Raw genomic sequence first — 20722 nt, forward strand, 5'->3', positions numbered from 1 at the left:
AGCCCTTTTACTGCTAGTATATCAAATTATTTGTAATTCCTTGGAAACAGGCCTTTGAATTTACTGTGCCCCTCACATTCTGCTTAGCATACTCTTTCCTTTCTACTGGTCAACCTCTGAACTTCTTCCTCTGGGAGCTATCTTGAATCCCAGATCTAATTACTCTCAGAATTTTCTACAAGTCAAGGGTCATTCAAAAAGAACCTTGATCTGATGATCTGGTTAACAAAAAATTTACTGGTGTAAATTATGAGTGCACATTTCAGGAAACACAAGTGCAATTCCAGATTATATGTGACATGAAAACTCATCATGAGTAAACAAGAAATGGGTGAAAAATTGTAATTTATTGAAACTCAACTCAAAAAATATAAGATGCTGTAGTGTACAATATATTACACAAAGCACCCTTGGGTGCACATTCAAGTCAAGTAAGAACTCCATATCCCTTTCCCTAGCCCTCCCACCCTGGGACCTTAGTATTTGTTTCATATACAATCATGCACACTTAATTTGAAAAAGGAAGCCCCAGTATATTTTGATGTATTAATTAGCACCAAACAAGAGTACAGTTCCGTTTTTTTTTTTTTTAATAAACAAACAAACAAAAAACCCAATCAATAAACCAACTGGAGAGCTAATGGACTCAGCCAATACTGCTGACATAGATATTATACATTCATGTAAATACACAGCCTATTCTACCCTAAACAACGGTGTGGCTGGTTCTCAGCCTTTGTTCATGTTGGCAATTGTCCCCATGTTGCAGTGATGGAGCCAGTCTGTTTCTGAAACAAAATTGTTATTTAGGAACTTCCTACACAAAGCTCATCTGTCTTTTTTGTTGGAAACAAGTCTAAAATTGGTGTGGAAAACTTCGATCTTTCAAGGACTACCACTGGCCGAAGATAATGAAGCTGTTTTAAGGCAAGCTCTCCACAGTCTGTTAATGCTTTGTCCAATACAACCCTCAGGTTTTCCAAAGAAGGAACTGTTGTTGTTTCAGCTACTATTAATGGTGGGATTGCAGTCAAGTTCTCATGAACTGTAGAGTCACTGGAAGAATGAGGTATGTCAACTTCAGGGTCGTTGTTATTAACTATATTATTTGTCGTAACATCCCCTGTTAAGTCATTACTGGGTGGTGAAGAATTACTTAATGTTAAGTGCTCTGAAGACTCCCAATCATCAAAATCATCCTCTTTCTCTTCACTTTCCTGAATAAATTTCAGAAATGAAGATTCAAATCCCATAGGTTTGTAAGCCTTCAAATCAAATGACCTGGGCTGTGAATGTTTCCTAAAACTCTCTTTTGGGACATGGGTTGAATTTTTTACAGTGTTTTCTTGCCCTGAACTGTGCTGCCCAGTTTCTTCATCTTTGATCCTTGGTAAAGGCAGCTGGAAACTTGGGAAATAAGTCCCACTTTCAGTCCCACTGGGATTAGATATGGAATTTTCTATTTTACAGGGAGGAGACTGAATTATATTACATTGTTCCAGAGAAGTGGTTTCTGAACTATGGTTACATTTCAAAGTTCCTCTGTAGAGCAGAGTGTCTGTATCAAATGCTGGGTTGCTTTCTGCACACCCTTTCTGACCACTATCCCTTTCACCAGGATGAGAAGAATCAGTGTTCTGGAGGGGTGCCTTACTGTCACCCAGGGAATGGCTGTGCTTCATGTGCTCTGATTCACAGCTTATATTTTCTTCATTCTTTATACAGAGCTCTGCTTCAGAAGGAGGCTCCTCCTTTATTTTGGTACCGTACTTAACACAAACAACAAGGTTTTCCATCTGTTGCTCTAAATAGGCACTGCTCATCTGATGAGTACGTTTGTAATGCCTCACTATGCTGCTCTCCAATTTTACCACAGATAAACATCCCTGAACCATGCAGGGGTACTGTGTGTGTTCAGACTGTTCTACACACATATGGAGGGCTTCAGCTCTTGTTTTAAAACTAATTGGAGCTTTCTTTTCTTTGATTAAACCACATTTTTTAGATTTAGCATTAAATGACCTCCTGGTAGTCTGATGTTCGTGCCCCTGTGTGTGAGCTGTTTGACATACCTTTTCACTTCTTAGTAGCTTTTCATTTGCTACTTTTTGGCTTCTGAATAGATCATCATAATAGTCCTTATGTCTGTAATATACATGTTGTGAGTAATTACTGCGATGGGTGAAAATCTGGCCACAGCCATTAAGATCACAATGAATTTCATAATCTGAATGTATTTCTCCTTCAATATTATGCTGTTCCATCAAGTGGTGTTTCAACTTGCTGAATGTATAAAAAACAGCAGGGCATTGAGGCTGGTTACAGGAAAACCTTGCTACAGATTCAGTTTCAGAAAGTACTTTAGGCTCTTCAATATGGTCTAGGTTATGAGAGTCACTACAGTGCTTAGCAAGAGCTTTGGAACACAGGAAACGTTTGTTACATTCCTTATATTTGCAAGCAAATATCTTTTTACATTTTACAAGTTCCCTTTTGGTTCTTGCTTTGTCTTTTTCTAAACATAATTGTTCTTTGTTGTACTGATGCACAGTTCTGTAATGGCGAATTAAGCCTTTTAGATTAGTGAATGAAGAATTGCAAGTTTTATGGATACAATGGAATGGTTTATGGTATTTGTTCAAAATATAGCACAGGTTTCCTTTAGCAACAGTTCGCCTGCTACCTCTCCCCTCTCTTCCTTCTCCTTCTTCTCTATGGCTGCCTATTGGTGATGAGATATCAGATGTTTTACTTTCTGTTTCTTCACAAGATGACTCCAAATCTGTTTCTGAACTGCATTCATCCTTTTTAGAATGACAACGTGGCTTCTCAGAGTTGCTGCTGGGATCACCTCCAAGTTCTGTAGAACAATCACCTTTCAACCTATCTACTGAGCATGGGCCTTCATGATCGTATTTTTCATTGTCTAAAAGTTTGTGAGTTGCTCTGTCACTGCCAATTTGATGTTTATTTTTATAATGAATCCTAAGGTGTGTTTTTCTTGTAAATGACCTTTGGCAAATATGACATTGGAATGGGGAATACCGATGTTGAAACATTGTTAGCTGAAGGACTTTTTCTTTTGAATAATTATGCTTTTTAAGATAATGCATTAACAAAGCTTCTCTGGTCACAAATTCATATTTGCATCCTTGAAGCTCGCAGAAAAAAGGCTTAGCCGCCAACTGTGCAAGGTACTGACTTGGCACATTTTCATCTTGATTCTGAAAATTAAGGTCTGAGATAGTAGATGAAACCGATTGAAGAGACTTAGCACCACTGGATGGGTACCCCTGCAATGACCCTGAGAAAGATCCATGTGCTATTGAGTTTTTCAAGCTTAAATGTTTCAAACGCAACAGAAGTTCCAACATAGTATCTTCTGTACATGGCCTTTTAGAAGCACAAATGGAAGCTTGTGAGGAATAACCTTGAGGCTCTCGCTTACATTTAATATGAATATTGTGATCTAGACCTTCATCTGGGGAGTCACTGTTTGTATCTGAACTAGGTTTAGGATCTACATCAAACTTTGTCTGATTATGTTCATTACCCAAACAGGGAAACAGATCTTCTGTCTTTATCTTTTTGGGTTTGAAATGGTATGGATGTACCTTCCGCAGATGCTTCTGCATCCCTCTTGCATTTTTGTATGTGGAACTGCAGCCATCAAAACCACAGGTAAACTTAGTCCCATCAAAACAAACTGCCATACTGGAACATTTTTCTTTCAAATTGGAAGGCACAAATACCTTCTCATGAGATAATAATATGTCCTGCATGGTTTCAGAGTGATCCAGTGTGTCAATTAACTCTTCATTTAATGAAGCTGAAGAACTGTGACTTAACTGATCACTAGAATTACTGTCACTGTTTTCTTTCAGATTTTCTGCAGTTTCTGTATCTATCTGAGAACTCGCTGTTCCTGCACAGAAAAGAAGATCTTCAGGTAAATGTGATCTATCAGTTTGGTCGAGTAGATGGTGCTGAGCAACACAATCTTGTTTTTCACCTGCTACAGACTCCTCAAGTTTCACTGATTTCTTTATGTCTCCATTTGAACCTTCAACATTATGCACTGAGAGGTGATTCTGGTATTCAATTTTGGAATAATAGAACTTTTTGCAGCCAAGAACGTTGCAAGTGTAAGATGCATCCCTAAAATGTTGTGCTTCATGATGGTAAAGCTGTCCCAAGTCACTGAAAACAATATTACAGCCATTTAATTCACATTTATAACGAAGATCATCATGTTTTTGTTTATGATTAAGTAGTTCATTCACGGATCCAAACCTAGCATAACAGTCTATAGACACACACATATAAGGTTGGGGACCACAATGCACTTGTTCATGTTCTCGCAGGTGAAAAGCAGACATGAAATGCCGTCGACAATAAGTACACTTCTCTCTTCTATTTTTCATATCCAAGTAGTGCTTGGCATTTTCATCATTATTTTGGTGTTCAGCTTTAAGATGCACACTTAAGTATTTAAATTGTTTAAACACACGGGAACAGTCTGTCCCGGGACATGGGTACAAGTCTCTGTCTTGCAGGTGGCAATCTTCTAATTTGCTGAATGTGACATATTCATGAGATTCTCCTTTGGCTTGTTCATTCAATGACTGATTTTGCTCCAGGGTTGCAGAGGGGCTCTTGGGACAAATACTCTTTTGAGAGCCTTTCAAAAGTAATTTCTTTCTAGAGCGTTCCCTTCTGCTTGGTGGCATTTTAACATGTTCCATTACATGAGGAACAAATATTTCTTTTCTCTTGAACTTTCTAATACAAACTGGACAGGTGTAAATTCCATCTTCCATATGCATTTTAGAATGATGAAGAATCCGGGCCTCTATACATTCCCGCTTACATAACAAACAGAAAAACTTATACTGAAGCCACCTCTGGTATCTTTCAGAAGAGCCAATGGGTTTTTTGTCTCTTTTCTCCTTATGCTGATCTGTCAAATCTCTTCTTCTATATTGTTTATCTTCTTTACCTTCATCATAGTCACTGAGAAATGACTCTAAAACATCTGTGTCATTAATTGACATTTCATAGCCACTTAAATCATCATCAGAATCTGAGGCTTCTTGTCCTAGGAGTTGGTGGCAGTGTCGTTTTAAAGTTTTCCAGTCCCAAAATTCAGGATCAAAAGGCCAGTGGGCTTTTAAAGCTAATAACAATTCACATCGAAGAGAATTTGGAACAGGTGCATTTTCTTCATCAAATTTTTGATCTGGTTGCAAATATAGTTCTTCCAACATATTAAATCCATCCAAACTGGGTTCAATTAAGAATTCTGTAAGCTGACAGGCTCGTCTAACTTCTAAATCCTCTGGTAAAAGACAGGAAATTGTTTTACAAACTGATGCCTTCATTTCCTCATCCTCACTTGACCTGAGTTGAAGAGCTCTGACACATAATAAAATTGACACCCCAAGACCAGCATCTTGTGCCTGTAAGAAAAAGAGGTAAAAAATGTTATTGTTAAATATATAGAGAGATTCATACCCATTAATACCCATTAATAAGCTATTTTAGGTCTTAAAATCTTTATAGAGTTTTAAAATTTCATCTTAAATATTTGTCCATGCAAATTACATTTAGATCCTTCTTGTTTCAAGAAGCAAAGTACTACATTAGAAAGATGTTACAACCATGAACAATAATGATATATATATATTTATGGAATATCCAATTATACATGGCATAGTATATTAAAGCATTCCCTAATGCTGGGGCTGTAGCTCAGTGGCACAGCATTTTTCTAGCACATGTGAAGCACTGGGTTAATCCTTAGAACCATGTTAAAAAAAAAAAGCAAATAAAATAAAGGCATACTGTCCATCTACAATTACCAAATAAATAAAAAATAGTTTATTTTTTTTTTTAAAAAGCAGTCCCTAATGCTCAAGATAATTATCTATATGCCAGATGATGTATAAACAATAAATACCTATGAATTCAAAGGAATACAGGACAAGTAAGGATTTAAAGAATGATGGTAAGTTGGGTAAAAAGAACAGGGTTTAAGTAAACAAGGAAGAGGAAACTGGTATAGAACTTAGTCTAAAACTGAATTCAATTTAAGGAACACCACTGTTTCATGAACACTTGGGTTTTTCAAAACCCCAAAGCTAAAATTATGATTCTTTCCTATTTTCTCCTAAAATAATTCAGTACTTCACAGACATAGGTGAACCAAATCTCAGTTTTCCATGGAAAAAATATCCGGAATTAGAAAAATATTTCTATCATAGCAAATTCTCAGAACTAGTCAAAGATCAGGAAGATGATCTTGTCTGAGATAAAGATTAGTGATTACAAAATAATTCTGTATCTGAGAGCTGAAATGGAATGTGAGAATACCTGAGAAAAGAAGTGAGATATGTGAAAGATGGTTTAGAACATGGTGAGTAAAAGTACAGACCTTAAAGGCAGAATCTGATGTCTTTGAACCTGATTTACTATAAGGGATGAATCTCTCAACTCCCTTTATCTTCCTTACCCTCTCTTTTCTTCACTGGTAAATTATCAAAAGTGGAAGAATTAGATTTTTCTACTAAGGTTGTTATAAAAATGAAATAGGACAATATAAAATGATTGCTACAATGCTAGCACATAGCGAGTACTCAACAGAATACCATGTAAAGTAACAGTAAATTCCACTATTAAACAGTAAACAATTTGATAAGCAATTATTCTGCATTGAGAATCATTCTAAATACTGGAAACATATATACTATTAATTAACAGAATCCTAATTATTATAGGCACTTGTTCTAAATAAAGCCTTTTGCATACTTTATCCTCATCTGTAAATAAAGAACCCAAGGCTTGGGAGGTTAAAATGTCCAATGGCAATACCAGCTAGTGGGCAGAGGAGCAAGGATTTAAACATATAGCATGCTTCCAGGGCTGGAAGTCCTAATCACTTTTATTATATATTGGCTCCAATCTTAACTCCATGTGCCCTTGATACAAATATGCCAAGCCACTCTTGTTCTGGGAACTTCCTGGTTTAAAATCCAACAATTTCTTTGTGTCCACAAATTTCTTCAAAATTCAGCTCCATATTCCATATCCTGATTCTAATTTATTCACCACTCCTTTAGCCATTAAGTTCTTGGTACATCTATCTTTTCAGAGGTATAATGGTATTTCTAGTTATTTTTTTTAAATGTTAGAAATTTCACAAATTTTACCATCTCAACCATATTAGGGTGTTTAAGAAAGAATGGAAATTCAGTGCAGTTTGCTTCATATAGTCTTCCAAAAGGAGTTAAGTAATAATCACTTGGTGAGAGCCTGTGAATTAATCCCAGCAACTTGGGAGGCTGAGGCAGAAGGATCACAAATTCAAAGCCAGCCTCAGCAACTTAGTGAGGCCCTAAGCAACTCACTGAGACCCTGTCTCTAAATAAAATATAAAAAAGGGCTGGAGATGTGGCTCAGTGGTTATGTGCCCCCAAGTTCAAAACAAACAAAAACCAAAATCCATCCATCCATCCATCCATCCATCCATCCATAGTCTAGCCCAAACTGCTGTGAATGAGCATATGGTCCTTACAAATCACATCTCTCTCATTTTCAGCTTCTTTATTATTAAGAAAGGATTAAACTAGACAAAGTCATATTTCCTAAAATAGTAATACCACAATATATTTCATCAAAAATGAAAACATATTAAATGGTCATATTAAACTAGGTCCAAGATGACCCCCTTTCTTATATCTACTTCAAAACAACCATACAGTAGTACTTCAGATTAGACAAAGGGGAATGACAGGAAGAGAGGGGAGATGGGAATAGGAAAGACAGGAGAATGATTTGACCAGTGTAACTTCAAATCATGTACAATGTAAAGAATGGGAAGTTATACTCCATGTGTGTATAATATGTCAAAATACATTCTATTGTCATGTATAACTAAAAAGAATAAAAAAAAAAACAAACTTAAAAAACCCAACAACCACATCTAACATTCATTTTGCCAGACTAATTTTAAAGTTCTAGATATACTCATGATTCCGAAAGGTCACCCTTTTCACTTATGACTTTCTTAAATCACAGAATCAAAGTTTATATATTAAGGATGTTTCTATTATGCATTGTTTCTTTCTGCAAGAAACTAAATATCCATACAGGATTTTCAGCATCATTAACCTCATCCATCCCAAGTCTGTCTTTTTTTTTTAAGAGAGAGAAGAGAGAGAATATTTATTTCTTAGTTTTCGGTGGACACAACATCTTTGTTTGTATGTGGTGCTGAGGATCAAACCTGGGTCGCACGCATGCCAGGTGAGCGCGATACCGCTTGAGCCACAACCCCAACGCCCAAGTCTGTCTTTTGTTATTGTTGTTTATTGGTATCAGGATTGAACCCAGGGGCACTTAACCACTTATCCACATCCCCAGTCCAAAATTTTTAAACTTTGAGGCAGGGTCTCACTAAATTACTTAGGCTGGTCTTGAACTTGCAATCCTCTTGTCTCAACTTCCCAAGTTGCTGGGATTACAGGCATGCACCACTGTGCCTGGCTCAATTTTCCCTTTTTTAGAGACAGGGTCTCACTTATGCTACCCAGAATGGTTTTGAACTCTCAATCCTTCTGCCTTAGACTGAGCAGTTGAAATGGCAGGTGCACACCACAGCAACCAGTGTGGAGTCTCAATTTGAAAGGGACTCTCTACTCCTCTTTCACCTACCAATTCATAGACTCTCACTTTTATATAATCTCTTCCCCTTGAGCATGAGTTCAATTTATAAATATACAGTTTCTAGGAATCAAGAAGAGATTTTGGTTGATAACCAGAAAGAAAAGAGGAACCTACAACTAAAAGGAACTGAATTCTGTCAACAAAAATGAGCTTGGAAATGGATTTTTCATAGAGCTTCTCATAAGAACTTACCTTAGCTGACACCTTGATTTTAGCCTTGTGATACTCTGAGCAGAGAACATTTTTACCCTTTCCTGTCTTCAGTGGAGAAGACTAGATCAACATATTTTTAAGTAAAGGATAGGATATGGAACACTGCATTGGGGAGGGGGAATGGATTATCAAAGATACAACTGTGCTTTGACTTTAATAAAAATACTTCTTGGATGTTACCAAATAAGTAATTCATAAATATAAAATCATGAACCTTTATAGATATGGTCATATTAAAAGCTCAGACATGAGCAGACATGAAAAAGGAGGGGGAAAAAAAAGTATAACAACTCTTATCCCAAACCCTTATGAGAATAAATTTTGTTTAGGACACTTCATTTTATTTTAGAAAACACACCTTTCCTCAAAATATCTAACTTATCTATTATTTGTTTGTACAGAAGTTTATAACTTGTATAAAAAATAGATTATTTTGGAACTATTCTAGTATGTTAAAATCTAGAAAAGGTACCACTTCATTAACAGGGTGGTAAAAAAACAATTTTTTTTTTCATTTATAATACTAAGTTAATTAGCAAGCAGACCTGCCTATATAAAATATGCAGTATTATTCTAGGAAAAGATACAGGAAACATAATCTTCCCCTAGGGAACATGGTCTTCATTTCAAATTACTACTTTCCATTAAAGAAATCAGCAACAAAGAACCTATGGATTCCTAAGAGATAATATGCAGAAACAGCTAGACATAGCCAATTCCATAATTTTATTAAACTTCATTATCACTCATCTCTCTAGCCACAACTGACATAGAAAGCATACATTACTCACTTCAGTCTGTATAACTCTAATCAAGCAAAACAAATGTTGCTGTGTTTTAGCTATGACACCAAATTGGCGACAGCGCTCCAAAAAAGTATCTAAAGAAGGGTCAATTCTTCTTTGCAGTTTACTCCAGAAGAGAGTCAGCTCCCTATAAAAGAAAAAAAAAAAATGTTAAAGCACTTAAAGCAACTGGTATTTGCTATCCCACTCCTAAAAACCTCCTAAATTGGTAACATTATTAAGAATCCTCCCTGAAAATTCCAATTTCTTTCTTTTCTTTGTAACATTGGTAATTAATTATACTGACTGAATTAAATGCAGTCTTATGAGGCAAGCATCATTAGACTATACTACCAATGAAATCTATAGAATTAATAAATATTTAATGGGCACACTTCTATACTGATCTTATTTTGTGTCTTTCCTGCTCTAAAATGTCATGATGCTATATAAGCTAATAAAACTATGTAGCCAAGTGCAGCAGCACATGCCTGTAATCCCAGAGTCTCTGGAGGCTGTGACAGGAGGATCTCAAGTTCAAAGCCAGTCTCAGAAATAACAAGGCGCTAAGCAACTCAGTGAGACCCGGTCTCTAAAAAAAATACAAAATAGGGCTGGGGATATGGCTCAGTACTTGAGTGCCCATGAGTTCAATTCCCAGTACAAAAAAAGAAAAGAAAAAGAAAAACTTATGTAAAAAGGCACTCCAAGAAATGGCTAAAATACAGGAATCTTAAAAATAAATATTCATTATTAAAAAAAGGAAAGCTTGAAGAGAATACATTAGATAAAAACATTTAATGGATAAGAGGAAATGCTAAAGCAAAAGCACGTGAAAATTAAAAGTCACCAAGGGCAGAAATGTTAATGTAAAGAAAAGACAATAGCAAAAAAAGCATGCTATCACTCAAAAAAAGAAGTAAAACTTCTTTGAAGTAAAACTTAAAATGGATGCTATATATTATTTGAGTTTGGTTTTTTTTTAAAGAGAGAGAGAGGTAGAGAGAGAGAGAGAATTTTAATATTTATTTTTAGTTATTGGCGGGCACAACATCTTTGTATGTGGTGCTGAGGATCGAACCCGGGCCGCATGCATTCCAGGAGAGCGCGCTACCGCTTGAGCCACATCCCCAGCCCTATTTGAGTTTTTTTAAAATAAAAAAGCTCATCTTGTTTTCATAAGTCAGTTTAAAAACACAGATATGTTTATTATCTTGCTATTAACACAGATTATTCTTTTTCTTTGTTTTTGCAGTATTGGGGATTGAACCCAGGGTGTTCTACCATTGAGTTAGTTCCAGTCCCATTTATTTATTTATTTGTCTATGGTACCAGGGATTGAACCCAGAGACCCTTAAAGACTGAGCCACATCTGCAGCACCTTTTTATATTTTATCAGAGACAGGGTCTACTTTTCTTACATTCTGGAAGTTTCTCAGAAAACACACCAAGTCCCAGTTTTGTCCAAATTGAAGAGTCTTTATTTAGCCGGCTGGCTGTGACTGCCTCCCACAGGACCCACAGGACCCATAACCGTCTCTGCAAGGAACAGCCCCAAACCTGAGCACTTTAGGATATTTAAAGGAAAAACTACAAAAACCACATCCAGGTTCCAGGTTGACATAGCTGCAAGCAAGCAGGTACAGAAACTGAATTGGGCAGTTAGAGACAATGCAATGGATACATTGGTATTTCTCATGGGACTTTCCAGGTTGGCATAAGCAGCAAGCAAGCAGAAGGGAAGTGGGTGAAAATGACCCTAGTTCAGTACAAGTTAGAGAATGATTACTGACGTCTAAACAATCTCAGACAAGGTATACTGCTTAAGAAAAATGGAAAATCAAAGAGAAGAACAATTTTACATTGTATAAGAGTTGCTATTTTGTGTTCAAATAACCATTAATGGGTACATGGACGGGGCTTTCACACGAGAGAAGCATTTCTTACATGCTATGGAGTTTCAGGGTAAAATGGAGTCTGTTTGGTCATTGCCCATATAGCCTGGCCCATAACAATAATATCTAATGAATAACATTAAGTTAAAATGCCTTTAAATGTGTCTTATAACTGGAAATAAAAATTGAAATAGGACAGCTTTGAAAATAGCCACTAGTCAGGCAAACTGAGATGATTATTTTTATACTCACAAGATTGCTTTATTCAGATTTAACTATCTTAACAGAAAAGTTCTGAGAATAGTGCAAAATTATAAAAAACAATGGAAATGAAGAATTATATATATGCTCAGAGAGAAAAAGGAGTATCTTTCAAAATATAAGAGCCTAAAATGCTTAATTTGGAATTAATCAAGCCCCATTCTGATTTACTATTTAACTTTCACCACTTTAGCAGATTTGCCTAACTTTAAACTTGTACCTAGTCAGTGAATCTTAGATAATTGATGTTGTTTACATTATATCTTCATAATCGTAACTGGCTTTGATAATTTTGTGCTGTTCAAATAAGATTTCACATATATGTCTTAATTCCAAATAAGCATGATCAAAAAACAGCATACTGTTATACACTGATATTTGCAAAGTTACAATTCAATGGTCTACAACTACTATTATCCATTCAAACATATAAATATGCCTGAAACCATGACAACCAGTGTATTATTCCTGAGAATATGAAGATTAGTATTCAACCATCCATTCAAATCTGCATAATAAAACACTTAAATCACCAACCAATAGTAATTAAAAGCCTGCTGAATCATATATGTACTAGGACAAATTCTTCTTCAATTATATACAATATGGAATTTAAAAATGACCATATTCTAAAGAAGGCAGTGATTACTATAATAGTAATTGATCCCATGATCTTTTTTCTTAAAAAATTCAGTTGAATAAAACACATGTTGGTCTTTGTCACATGCTGGGGCCACAGTTGTGAATTAGACAATATTCATGACCTTAGAATGGTTAAAGAATGGCATATAAAGTCTATTTATAGTTCAGTTGGTGCAGAATAGACATGAAAATACATTTAAGAAAAAAGTGTTCAATATACAAAATTTAAGCTCAAGTAAATTAAAAAAAAAGCCAGTCTATCAAATAGTGACTAAAAGCTTAATATGGAGGTTCCAAGTTCAACTGTTATGATTTTATTTTTAAAGTAGCAGCAATAATTACACATTGATGATACATCATCTCATTCAAAATGGTTACCTTTTTCGTTTGCAAGGCTACTGGAATTATATTACCAATGCCAGACATCCACAGGCAGTTTATTACTCTAGTGTTTCATTTTATTTCAGATAGTCAAAAATCTTTTGAGGCCAGGGTTAATGAATAAACTAAGTTGTAAACCTTTTAAGAATAATAATTTGGTGACTGCTGTATTTTTTTTTTTAAATTTTATTATGGCTTATAAATGTCTCTCAACAAATAAAAAAAATTCTGGGTGCTAGTTACACAGTCTACATTTGAAATATTATCTTCCATGTTGACCTCATTCAAGAATGATACTTCTAAGAAATAAATGCTATCATATGCGTTAAAAAAAAAAAAAACTCTTCCAAAATAAAAATAAATGTGACTGCTTTTATTCTTTTATTATGGTATTTCAATTTTTTTTCACATTTAAAAAAATCTTGATACCTCTCATATCAAAGTTACCTTTTTTTTTTTTTTTTTTTTTGGTGGTCCTGGGGATCAAACCCAAGGCCTTGTGCATGCTAGGAAAGCACTTATATTATCACTTAGTAAGAAAAAAAGACTTCTGAACAAATACTTTGTATGTATGTCCCACTATCCTGAATACAGAATACCTCCAGTATAACAAAAGAATCTATCCTATTTGAACAGAATTTGTGGGATTAATATTTCCTAGTAAAATTTACTATTTTATGTTATGGCTATTCTAACTCTATTATTCCACTCCAATACCACCGCCGCCCCCCTCCAAAAAAAAGCCTTTTAAAACGTGGAAGGGTTAAAAAATAGATTCTATTTTTCTTTGAATTGCTTAGAAGACACTTACTTTTAACAAACTGAAGTAAGTGACTAATATTTTCTTTCCTTTACTCATTATAGCTTCTCAGGAGTCAAGAAATCCCTGTTAATCCCTTCCTGCTGTAGGGCAACAGCATTAATCCTAAAGCCACTAACATCTTTGGAAAAGTGAATGGCGGCTGAGTGAAGAAGGAAAAAAAAAAAAAATTATGGGGCAATGTAAAAGGGAAGCTGTGTCAGGAATATTAAAAGAACTGTGAATATAACACATTCTATATATAATTTTATTTATTCTTTGCATTAAGAACTAGCAGATATCATTTCATTATTGACAATGAAATCAATTTAATCATAACAAGAAGAAATGAAGTTTGATCCTAAACTAAATATATGTTTTACTGAAGTTAAAAATCCCTAAAATCTCTATATTTGTGATGATGAAGAAAGACTTCCACTGCTACTAAACTAAAACTAAACTGCTACTAAACAATTCTTTATTCTAATATCACTTCTTGGTTTCCTATCAAAATATCCAATGATTATTACAAAATATAATTATTCCTCTCCTACGATCTTCTTCCTCATAGTAGATATAACTTTGGATAATGGGCTTGGCGTTAAAAAACCACAGTATGAATTTTAACCTGTGCCAATGGAACAAGCCAACAGAAGAAAAGCATTAGTTAGATTAGGAATTAAAAACCTTGGGTCTGAATCTCCGCTCTATTACTTGAGATTTGAGACCCTGGGCAATCAAAAGATTTCTTTGATTACTATGATCCTTTATTGCCATATCTGTGCAATGATTATCATACAGACTGGGTAAGATAATTTACTGTACACAATAATATTTCTATATAAATAGTAAACAAAAAGAATAAAACAATGTAACTATACAAACAGACATGGCTATTTCAGTCAATGAAGACTGAAGTACATGAAAGGATTTACTAGGCTTTCTTACAAACAAAATGCTGTTTCCAACGTAAATAATCCTGGCTCAAAAGCACTCAGGGTCCCCTAATCAAGACTATGCAAAACCATAGTCATACAGCTTACTCCCTTGCATTGCTCTCCAAATACTTTGTTGAACAGTAAGTACCTTTTTCTAATCTCCGATAGAATTACCTACACCCCCCCAACCCGATATTGACTCTTACATTTTAGAATTGTCCTGTGTATCAGGTTTGTCCTTCTGGTCTAAACAGATTCAATACAGTTAGAATTAAAGAACCATGGGTACACTTACTGTTGATATATATACATATATAAGCAAGTAAGTACTATACTCTGTAGGCAAATAAGTTAAACTGAATTAAAACCAAAATAATACAATTCAATTATATGGTAACAAAGTTGCAAAAGAGATTAGTATTCACTCAAATGGATTTTTTCTGAGGCAAATCTGACCTAGAAACCTAAATAATTTGATCCTTTTCACCAGTGGGTTTCCAAACAAGAGGGGCAAACGACTATCAGGAGACACTAATAAATGTAAAGGAAATCAATCTAACACTAATTTAGGGAGCAAACTTTATTCATGTCATCATTTAATTTACTAAGACGTTAAATTTGAAACAATATTTCACATAAGCCCCTAAATGCTATAACATGCTAACAAAGCATATACAAACTAAATATACTTACCAAGAACAATACACACTTGCAGTTTGGAGCTGCTGGGTAAGATAAGTCGTACAAAGAACAAATGCTGTGTTATCTTGACCCTCAGATTCCAGATTACATATGATGTCTAGTACTTCCTTGCAGTCGACCTTTGCAATCTATCAAAAATAAGATGACTAAGTTAAAGAGAATATGTTGGTGACTTATCTATAAACTTTGTTATGTAATAAAACTTCTTTGTAGTATTTTCTTTGATAATTGTTGAGGCAAGAATTTTCTTCTGTTGACTAATGGCTGAATAGTACTGCATAAATAGTTCACAAACAAAGAAGGGAACTAATACTTCTAGGGAAGTTCTATTACATTCTCAACACAGATATGAACATTGTATATAGTTTTTTTTAAACTATACAAATGAACATTACTATCACATAAATGAGTCAAATTTTGCATAATACCCATAGGTTATTTTTGCCTTGAAGCATAATCTTTTTTTTTTTTCTTCCTGTTTTTGATTCTTTTTTCCCCAATTTTCTTCAGGTAACTCTAGTTACAGGTATTAAAATATATGGCTTTCCTTTACTGCCAAATAGGGCTAAAGGAGACCAGTTCAGAAACTGTTTTAAATATAAATGGTATATTAACATTATTTTTTCAGCTGGGCATGGTGGTGCATGCCAGTAATCTCAGCAATTTAGTAGGCTGAGGCAGGAGGATTAAGTTCAAGGCCAATGTCAGCAACTTCCCAAGACCCTGCCTCAAAACAATAAAGAAAAAAGGGCTGTGGGCCAGGTGCAGTGGTATATACCTATAATCCCAGCAGCTTGGGAGGCTCAGGAGGAGGACTGTGAGTTCAAAGCTAGCCTCAGCAATTCAGGGAGGCCCTAAGCAACGTAGTAAGGCCCTGTCTCTAAATAAAAAGTAAAAAAGGGCTGGGGATGTTGCTCTGTGGTTAAATGCCCCTGGGTTCAATTCCTGGTACCAAACAATAACAACCACAAAAAGGGTTGGGGATATAGCTGTGTAGTAAACAGCCCCTGGGTTCAATCTCTAATACCCAAAACAAAAAATTTAAGAAGTCAGTTTTTCATAGGATTAAGAAAAAAACATTTTGTATCAATGAGTTTTGTTTGTTTTCAAGACAGGGTCTTGCTATGTTGTTCAGATTAGTCTCAAACTTCTAAGTCTTAAGTGATTGAAATTCCCATCAGCCTTCCAAGTAGCTGGGAAAATAGGTATGCACTATTATGCCCAGCTTATGAGTTTTTTAAACAATTAGAATTCTTTTTAGAAATACATCATTCTCATTTATACTATTTAAGACATCTTTTTAAAATTTTCCTCCATTTTGGTACTGAAGATTGAACCAGGAGTGCTTTAACTACTGAACTACATCCCCAGTACTTTTTATTTTGAGACAGGGACTCACTAAGTTGCTAAGAGTCTTGCTACATTGCTTTAGCCTTCTGAGTCACTGGGATTATAGGTATATGCCACTACATCCAGTTTATTTAAATAAATCTTAAAAACAAAACAAAACAAAAACCTTGGGAAAAACAGCCAAATTTGGGGGGGGGGGCTCTTTCTTCTATAGTGAAAAAGAGGATAAAAATGAGAATCAGACTTTTACAGACCTTTTCTCATGCTACTTTATCATTTCTCTTAGTAAACAGCATTATCAGGACATAATCTTGTAACTGTCAGCATTATAAATATCAATTATATAGGACACCAAATATATAAAACAGATAATCTCAGGACAAATGTGATACGTATCACAGCAAATGAGGTAAACAAATCAACTCCTCCAGAGTACTATCAAGTTGCAGAAGGTGGTTCTAAGTCTCTAATTTAGTCACATCTTAACACAGGAGGAGAAAGGTTTCTTTCAAAGCTCAGCTCAGATGCCATTTTCTCAGAGAAACATTTTTGTTATGCTTTAGATCTGAGGTGTCCCCCAAAAGCTCATGTGGGTGACACAATGCAAGAAGGCTTAAAGGTGAAATGATTTTCAGGAGAGCCTTAACCTAATCAGTGCATTAACCCACTGGGATTAACTTGGCAGTAATAGTAGGCAGGTAGGCTGGAGGAGGGGAGTCTCTGGGGTATGCTTTTAAGGTTTATATTTTGTTGTGGTAGTTAAGAGCTCTTTGTTTCATGGTTCCATGTCCTGACCTAATTTCCTCTGCCACATTCTTCTGCCATAATGTTCTGCCTCTCCTAGAGCCCCAAAGAGTAGAGCCCCCAAATAAACTTTTCCTCTTAAAATTGTTCTTTTTGGGTCTTTTGGTCACAGAGGCATAAGAGCTGATTAAAACACCTTTCCTAACTTCTAAGACTGTTATTAGAATATCCTTCATGCACTTTCAAATTCCTCCTTTATTCAATTTATCACAACTGCAATTCAATCATTTTCTGGGCAATTGATTACCATCTGTCTTCTCTGCTAGAATATAAAATCCATGAGGTTAGGGACTAGGTACATTTTTGTTCAAAACTCAGCATTTATTACAGTGTTTGGACCATAGGAGACATTCAGTAAATAGGTGTTAATGAATGGAATAAATGAATCAGGTTTAGTCAAGATAAGAAATTCATATTTACAAAGCAAACCTTACACAATTCTGTGTTCTCTAAACTTTTCTAAAACAACATGTAGTGAGTTAAGAGCAACAGTATAGTATAGTGGTTAAGAGCATCATTTTAGAAACAGAGTTGGAGCTGCTGGATAAGATAAGTTGGATAAAATCTTACTGTGTAGATTCTATTCCTGCTCTATAGTTACCAGGGGTATGAGCCTGGCTAGGATACATAAATCCTCTGTGTTGTCATTTCCTCATCTGTAAAGTAGAAATAGGAGAATTTCCCTCACAGAGTTATTATAAAAATAATGCTTTTCCTTTCTGTTTTTTTTTTTTTTGCTCAGGGACACTTAACACTGAGCGATATCCCTACCCCTTTATTATTCTTTATTTTGAGACAGGGTCTCACTAAGTTGCTGAGGCTAGCTCTGAACTTGTGATCCTTCTGTCTCAGCATCCTGAGCTGCTAGGCATGAGCCACTGCACCCAGTAGAAAAATATATTTTTTTAAAGGAATTGGCAAATAGGGAGTAATTTATAAGTGTTGTTAAAATGTTTTCATGGGCTGGGAATGTAGCTCAGTGGTATAGCACTTGCTTATCATGTGTAAAGCCCTGGGTCTGAAATCCCAGTACCCTAAAAGAAAATAAAGAATGAATACTATACAAATCATTTTCAAAAGATAACATCATTCTCAGAAAAATCACTTGATGGTAATTTTATCTCATTAGTACTAGAGGCAAAATTAGTTTGCTAAAGCCTAAAATATAACTAAAATAAAATTTCATTTTCAGGAGGAAAAAAAAAAACCTTATCGGACATCATGAAGATGGAATTCTATAGATGCCTAAAACAATCATTTTCTCATCTGTAAGCCGAACAAATCAGAAGCCTCATCTAGAGAGAAAATCACCACCATATAACCACTTAAAATTATACTCATCCAAAGACCAAAGAGTTCCTATAGTAAGTGAAAAGAACTGCTTCAGAACAAGCACTATGATCCATGCCATGCTAAAACTCCCATTGAAAACCAATCCTAAACCAGGCACGATGGCACATGCCTGTAAGCCCAGCAGCTCAGGAGGCTGAGGCAAGAGGATGGCGAGTTCAAAGCCAGCCTTAACAAGGTGCTGTCTCTATTAAAAAAAAAAAAAAAAAAGAAAGAAAGAAAGAAAGAAAAGAAAAGAAAGAAAGAAAAGAAAAGCAATCCTAAAACTCAAAGCAATTAAGTTTAGAAATGGCAGGATAAACTCTCTAAACCAGATTTACAAATCAGAATGGAAATAATATCCAACTTTCTAGAACATTTTTTTTTAATATTTATTTTTTAGTTTTCGGCGGACACAACATCTTTGTTTGTATGTGGTGCTGAGGATCGAACCCGGGTTGCATGCATTCCAGGCAATCATGCTACCGCTTGAGCCACATCCCCAGCCCTCTAGAACATTTTTATCCTTTTTATTGTATTATCTCATCTCAACCCAAGAATCTATAAGATTGGGGAGGCAGGCAATACTATTTCTACTTGGGTGGAGGGAGAACCCAGAAGAGACTACTTCTTGTTTCAAGTCAATTATGGCAAAGAATCAGAAATAACAGTAAACAAAATTAAAAACTACTCTCACTTCTACAAGGAAGTGTTTGAAGTTAAAATGGTACATTTCAAGTAAAATTTCATTAACCTAATGAAATGGGGGGAAAAGGAAATGATATGAAGAATTTGAGTTAGTAGTTTAAAGGGCATACTTATTTCTACTATCTCCATTTATTACAAATAATCTACAGAAGAAAACTGCCTAATAACTAGTGTACCATTGGCCTTAATTCTTCTCAATTCTTCAAGGTCCACTTGAAAACTCTTTCCCTTATGAAATCTTCTTTACAGACTATTCTAGTATCCAGTATTTGCTTGCTCTGCTCTGAATTCATAGCATTTTGTCAACATTTAACCTTCTGACTCATACTGACTGGCCTTTGCCCTTTACTATTTATGTGCTCTTACTTTGGCCCTCCAAATAGACCATAATATTATGTATAGCATAGCCCTACACATAATATTTAAAATCTTCAGTACATAAAATGCTGTAAGGAAAAAAAAAATCTCTGTTAAAAATGTAATTGCCTGAGAAAGCAGCTATTCACTAATACTCACACAGTGCTAAGTACTGAGGATATAAGCCAAATTGATTTTTGCCCTCATGGATATTCCAGTCTAGTCAGAAAGAATTAATAAGGAATCAATTACTAAGAATTATAAAGTATATTAAAAGCTACAAAAGGGGAATATAGAATATTTAAAAAAATATCTTTGGTAAGAAAAACCTAATGCAAATTTGGGGGATCCAAAAGCACTTTCTTGTTGAAGTGACATCAAAAATAAAAACCAAAGCCAGGCTCAGTCATTCAGGCTTGTAATCCCAGTTATCCGGGAGGCTGATACAAGACGATGGCAAGTTTGAGCCCATCCTTGCAACTTAGTGAGACAATAAAAAATAAAACACAATACAAAATAAAAAGGGCTGGGGATGTAGCTCGGTGGGAAAGCATCCCTGAGTTCAATCTCAATCCCAATAAAACAAGAAAAACTTCAAAAAGAATTAAAAAGAGTAGAAATAAAATTATTTCAGTATAGCTAAGGACAACCCAGCAGTAGTGCTGGAGCATCAAATCTAGGCAGCTGCCAGGAGTAGAAACACTTTTGTTTTTCTATTATCTCAGTGCCTTCCGAATCTACCATAGGCACAGCCCTAATCAAGCAAAGCTTATCTCTACCAACTTCTTAAATTAAACCTAACTTCAATTTTCTCCAAATGTTACATATGTCCCA

The 20722-nt window shown here is 35.2% G+C and overlaps 1 protein-coding gene across 1 annotated transcript in view; it reads right to left on the minus strand.

The window, feature by feature from the left end:
- Nucleotides 1-328: 328 nt before the first annotated feature.
- The window catches only part of Rlf (RLF zinc finger), a 72558-nt gene continuing 52164 nt past the window's right edge, over nt 329-20722 (minus strand). The window contains exons 6-8 of the mRNA XM_076860661.1: nt 15332-15468; nt 9729-9870; nt 329-5459 (exon numbers count right to left, since the gene is read on the minus strand). Of these exons, the coding sequence (XP_076716776.1) occupies nt 807-5459; nt 9729-9870; nt 15332-15468 (4932 nt within the window). The 3' untranslated portion in view covers nt 329-806. The remainder of the gene's footprint in view (nt 5460-9728; nt 9871-15331; nt 15469-20722) is intronic.

Source organism: Callospermophilus lateralis, chromosome 7 (genome assembly GCF_048772815.1).
Source record: "Callospermophilus lateralis isolate mCalLat2 chromosome 7, mCalLat2.hap1, whole genome shotgun sequence".
Taxonomy (NCBI): Eukaryota; Metazoa; Chordata; class Mammalia; order Rodentia; family Sciuridae; genus Callospermophilus; species Callospermophilus lateralis.